Consider the following 5795-nt stretch of genomic DNA (forward strand, 5'->3'; position numbering starts at 1 on the left):
GTTCTTTTCCGGAGCAGGGTGGAGCTGGAAAGGGGTTGGGAAGGGGTTGGGGGGGGGGAGGAAGATGGCGCGGATCAGGCTGGAGGACCTGGAGGGGCTGGGCGAGGAGGAGGAGGAGGAGGATGAAGGCGCGGGGGGGGAGGACGAGGAGGAGGGGGACGAGGAGGACGAGGAGGAGCGGGGCCGGCTGTTCGCGCACTGGGAGGCCGTGGCCAGCACGCACCGGGTGAGCCTGCCCCCAGGTGAGCCCCGGGGGGGGGAGACCGGGATCTGGGGGGGGGACACACGCGGGGCACCCCCTGACCCCTTTGCCTTGCAGACATGGCCGGCCCCATCGCCCAGATGAACCGGCACAGCCAGGCGCGGGAGCCCGTGCCCCACGTCGCCCTGTCGCGACATGGCAAGGTGAGAGGACCCCCGACCCGCTTCTGATCCACCCCCCTCCATGCAGCCCCCCAGCCTTGCACCCCGCTGCCTGCCGCGCTCGGATGCCTTGCCGCCTGGCACGACCCGTGCCAAGCAAGTGTGGGTGCTGCCTGGGGGCTGCACAGGGTCAGGGTGCTTCTGCGGGGAGCGGGGGGCTGCGGCACGGCTGGCAGCACCGAGGGACCCCGCGTCCCGCCCGTGGGAAGGGGCTGTGCTGCTCTGTGCTGGCATGGCCTTGCTGCCAGCGCTGCGTGCGGCTTGGGGTGCCACGGTGCAACAGGGGCGTAAAGCTGTCAGAAGTGTCCAAAGTATAAAGGGTCTGGAGGGGAAGATGTAGAGGAGTGGCTGAGTCCCTTGGTGTGTTCAGAGCAGAGCAGGCTGAGGGGAGGCCTCACGGCGGCCTGCAGCTCCCTCACAGGGGAGCGGAGGGGCAGGCGCTGAGCTCTGCTCTCTGGGGACAGCGACAGGACCCGAGGGAACGGCATGGAGCTGGGACAGGGGAGGGTCAGGCTGGGGGTTAGGGAAAGGTTCTGTACCCAGAGGGTGGTCGGGCACTGGGACAGGCTCCCCAGGGAAGTCATCGCAGCACCAAGCCTGTCATAGCTCAAGAAGCATTTGGACAACACCCTCAGACACAGATGGGTCTGATTTTGGGGTGGTCCCATGCAGAGCCTGGAGTTGGACTCGATGATCCACGCAGATCCCTTCCAGCTCGGGATAGTCCATGGTTCTGGTTGTCAGACCCGAGCACATGTTATTGTTTGTCAGAGCTGCTGATCCAAACCTGACAGCTGCTGCTCGAAGACTCCCGTTCTTGCTAAGTTGCACACCTCCTCTAATCTCTTGCACAAAAAGGTGCTTTGAGAAATAACTGTGAAGAAGCGCTCGTCAGACTGGTTCTTGTGTCTCTGCAGGCTTGGTTAGGCTTGCTCCCAACCAGACATCTGTCAGTTGTCCTCTATACGAGGAGAGCTTAACCAGTTTCTTCTGGGCTGAGGTCCAGTACCGCTGCCTGTGAGACACGTCTCAGCACGCGGGTGCACAGCCCTGAACCAGGGCTTCACCGCACTCCTTTCCCTGCTCTTCTGCATCCCAGTGGCTTAGTTTGGGCTCCTCTGTACCTGCACCGATCCCAAGCAGGAATGGTCCCTGGGACTCCGTGGGACCTGAAGATCTTCTGTTGCTGTTGGTGCCTCCTTTGTGCCTGAGGAGGATTCTTGGAGTTTGACTCCGGGGCTGGGTGAGGAGATGGGAGCCGCCTCGTGGCATCAGTGCTGAGGGGACTCAGGAGGTTGGGCCCTTGTGGATGCGTTCCCCAGGCTCAGGCAGGTGGGTGGTGTGTGGTTGCTCCTCCTGAGCCTCGTGTCGTCCTCTTGGAGGTGCATGAATTCCTGTACCACCTGCAGAGCCTTCCTGGCCTCAGTACTGAGACAAAATCCCCGACCCAGTGGATGTGAAGCATCGTCACTCTTTCTCTTGCCCAAGTCTCACCTTCTAGAGGGGTGCTTGGTCAACGTACGGGTCAGGCTGCAGGGCTTCAGACACCGTGCCTTGCTGAACTGAAAGATTCGTTCTCACATGCTGTCAGAGATGAGAATAGCAAACAGTCTAGAGGGACTGTCTGGTGGGTTCCCTTGTCTGGCAAATGCTGTTGCTCTGCTGGGCTTGGTGGAACAGGCATGGCCCCATTTGAGGGTGACTCCCTGTGCACCCTTTCTTTTTCGGGCTTGTCCAGAAGACTGAGTGTCTGTCATGGAAATAGAGGCTCTGAACCTTACCACAAAGCTGTCCCCTTTGCACGACCCGTGCTCGTGTCTCTTCTTCCCAATTTCACTTCTTGGTTTGGGAGAAGGATCCAAGAGGAGTTTTGTCCAACCTTCACAGCTCTTCTTTGTGCTAGAGCTCTGCCGCCAGACCTTCCTTTCTCCTGCGCAGGAGGTTTTTTGCCTGTTACCCCACAATGCACACGGTGCTCGAGGGAAAGGGCGCTGCCGCCCGAGGGTCCAGTCGAGCTTAGTGGAGGCCTTTGGGTGCCTGGAATCAGGACCATCCTTGTATGTAGGCAGGACAGTGACTGGAGAGCAGCAGAAAGCCCTGTGCTCCCTGCTGAGGATGTGCTGCATTCCGTGTGCATGCCAGGAGCCTCCCCGCGCCCTGCCCCGTGTCTGTGCTGTTCCTTTCGCTGACTTCTGCCCAGCGGCGCTGCGTGTCCTTGCCTGAGGTGTGTGCGCCATGCCAGCTCCCCTCGCCTTCTCCGTCCCCCCCTGCCAGTTGCTGGCGTGCAGGGAGTCCCGTCTCGGCAGGATCCCTTCTCCCCGCTTCTTGCCTGCCGTCATGGCGTTGGCTTTGCCACCCGAGTGCCAGCGCCCTAAACTCTGACCGGCTTTGTCCTGTGGCCTGTTGCAGTGTGAGGAAGCGGCCTACGAGGAGCGGCACTACCCAGCTGGGAAGTGGGCATGTGTCACCAAGGGGGAGCCCCTGTATGAGCAGAGCATCTCCCTGAGCTTCATGAAGCTCATGCGCTACATCTGCAAGGAGAACTCTGTAGGTGTGTGCAGGCAGGGGCTGTTGGGGGCTGGCAGGCTGCGGAGAGGGAGGGCCCTGCCTCATTTCGGCCCTCGCCTCTCACCATGCTCGCTGGCTGCCTTCCTGCCTCCTTCCAGGTCGCTACTTGGGCATGACGGTCCCGGTGCTCAATGAAATCCACCTGAACAAGGAGGGGACCGAGCTGGAGCGCGAGGTCCTAACCGCCTATTACCTCCCGGGACAGTTCCAGCAAAACCCCCCCGTCCCCATGGACCCCGAAATCCACATCACCGAGAGGGCACCGCTCCGGGTTATAACCAGGTGACCCCAGTGCCGGCCACGTTCCCTGGGCTCGCCGCGGGGCTGCTGCGACGCCCCAGTGGGCAGAGGGATGGGAGCCTGTGGCCGGGGCGAAGCGCGGCAGCTGGCGGCTCTGTTTGCTGACGTTGTTCCCTTTCCTGTAGGGTTTTCTACGGGATAACCACCGAGGAGACGATTCTGCGGGAGATCGGTCTCTTCTGGGAGCTCTTGGGCTCCACAGACACCGTGCTCCGGGAAACCTACATCGTGGCTGTTTACCAGAACCCCAGCATCCCTCAGCGCCGCAATGAGATCTGGTTCATCCGACGGGCAGAGTGAACCCTTGCGGCCGGTCCTGACCCAAAGGAGACGAATGCACGTCCTCACCCGCCACCCACCCGCGGAATGACAGACTGGGAGACTGCGGGCTGGCTTTGCACCCTTGCCAGGGGGAAGCCTGCCTGCTCTGTGCTTCCCCTGCCCCTGCCGGGCCTGGCTGAGGCCGGGGCTGGCACCGGGGAGAGCCTCTGCAGGAGGCCGCTGGTGGGAAGCATGCGGCGGTGCCCACGTAACCATGAAGGCTCGTGCAGCGTGCTGGCATGACCTGGGCTGCTCTCGGCCCTGAGCCGGGGCTGTAGAGCTGAACCAGGCGGGCCGATTGGCAGTCACGAGCTGGGGGTGTCCAGAGGGCGAGTGTGTGTACAAGGAGCGAGGCCCTGGACTCCGGTCGGCCTCCTGCAGGAGCAGCTGCGCTGAATGGAGCCGCTGAAGTGCTGCTACGGGGACAGAGGGACTCGAAGGGGGGAAAGGGCTGGCTGCCAGCACGATGTGGATCCCGAATGTTTCCCACCGGGGTGGCTCTGTAGCCTGCTGGGTGCCTCCCTGGCTGTCACCCTCTGTCCCTCAGCTGGGACCGGGGCACTGGCAGCCACCAGTGATGGGTGCTGGAGCCAAGAGGGACGGGTCCCGCCTCGCGTCGCGCCCCCACCAGCGAGCTCCGCGCCCCCAGATACTGTCACGCTCTCCCGGGGGGAGGCCGGCAGCACTGAACAAACAGCAAATAAACCCAGCTCAAACGCTGCGGCTGCGGGTCACTGGTGGCGGGGACGTGGGGTGCCTGGGTGGCCTCCTGCCACCGCCTCCACCGGGTGGCCGGCCGCTCTCATCGCCGGCCATGAGCGGGGCAGGTGGTGGGAAGAGGGAGGCTGCGGAGTCGCCCCCGGCTTCCCCTGAGGCCTGTGTGGTCCCGACCACAACCAGAGCCGCTCCCGGTGACAGGAAGCCGCGGTTCCGCTCTGAAGGCGGCTGGGCTACAGGCAAAGCCCTGCGGCACGTCTCGGGCACGGGTCTCGGCCTCGTCCCCAGGGATGGTGCGGGGAGGCTGGTGGTGGGCCTCCATGCGGGGCTCGGGGGGCCGGGCAAGAGGCAGGGAGCCCTGCGCCAGGAGGCGTGGGGCTGCGGGGGGCGGTGATGGGCACCGGCCCCTCAGGGGGACCCCTCGGTGAGCCCCGGGGTGGGAGGGGAGCTCTGCAGAATTCCTTCACTTTTTTAACGTCTAGTAGCTTTTTATTTCCTTTATTTAATTTTTCTATTTTATTTTATTCGTATTTTTTATGTTATTTTAAAAATTTATTTATTTTATGCAATTTTGAAATTTAAAATTTTGGGGTTTTGTATTTTTTGTACTTTTTTTGCATTTTTCATATTTTTGTAACGTAAATTTTTGGGTTTTGTAATTTTTGTACATTTTCATATTTTTTAATTTTTCTGTAGCTTAAAAAAAAATTTTACTTGTTTTGCGTTTTTTGATTTTTTAAAAATTATTTAAAATTTTGATATTTTTTAATGTGGCGTTTGTGATTGCAAATTTTTAAACGTTTGCGATTGTTTTAAATTGTTGCGATTTTTAAAAATTTTTTGTAACTTTTATTTTTTGTTGCGTTTTCATTTGCTTTTTGTTTTTTGTGCTTTTGTTCTTTTGTACTTTATTGTTAAATTTTTGTACTTTTTATCATTTTTTCATTTGTCTTTGCTTTTTGTAGCTCTTTGGTTTTGCTTTTTTCATTGTGTTTTTTTTAATTTATTTTTGTAGTTTGTTTTCTGTATTTTTTTTTCGATTTTGTCTCGTAGTTTGTATTTTTTTGGCTTTGTTTTGTAGCTTTTTTTTGTTTTCCTTTTGCAGTTTGTATTTTTGGTTTTGTTGTGTAGCTTGTTTGTTCTTTTTTTTTTGTTTTGTCTTTTTTTTCTGATTTTTTTTGTCTTTTTTTGTCCATTTTTGTTTTTTTGTCTGGTTTTGTTTTTTTTTTTTGTCTTTTTTGTCTGCTTTTTTTTTTTTTTGTCTATTTTTTGTGTGCGTGTGTGTTTTTTGGTCTGTTTTTGTTTTTTTGTGCGTGTGTTTTTTTTTTTTTCCCCCTTTTCAGTAACCACCGAAGCCCTTTCCTTCTCTCCTCCTCCCCCTCGCCCCCCTTTGGCCACGCCCCTCCAAGTGTAGCCCCGCCCCTCCCGTCTAGCCCCGCCCACTTCCCTCCGCCGGCCCCGCCCCC

General features: G+C 57.5%; 1 protein-coding gene across 1 annotated transcript; it reads left to right on the forward strand.

The window, feature by feature from the left end:
• Nucleotides 1-17: 17 nt before the first annotated feature.
• LOC118261687 (heme-binding protein 1-like) lies at nucleotides 18-4333 on the forward strand. Its single transcript, XM_035572615.2, has 5 exons — nucleotides 18-242; nucleotides 320-405; nucleotides 2833-2974; nucleotides 3090-3273; nucleotides 3417-4333. The coding sequence occupies exons 1-5, from the start codon at nucleotides 65-67 to the stop codon at nucleotides 3589-3591; spliced, it is 765 nt and encodes a 254-aa protein (XP_035428508.1). The 5' UTR covers nucleotides 18-64; the 3' UTR covers nucleotides 3592-4333.
• Nucleotides 4334-5795: the final 1462 nt, after the last annotated feature.

The sequence above is a fragment of the Cygnus atratus genome, chromosome 3, assembly GCF_013377495.2.
Source record: "Cygnus atratus isolate AKBS03 ecotype Queensland, Australia chromosome 3, CAtr_DNAZoo_HiC_assembly, whole genome shotgun sequence".
In the NCBI taxonomy this organism is placed as follows: domain Eukaryota; kingdom Metazoa; phylum Chordata; class Aves; order Anseriformes; family Anatidae; genus Cygnus; species Cygnus atratus.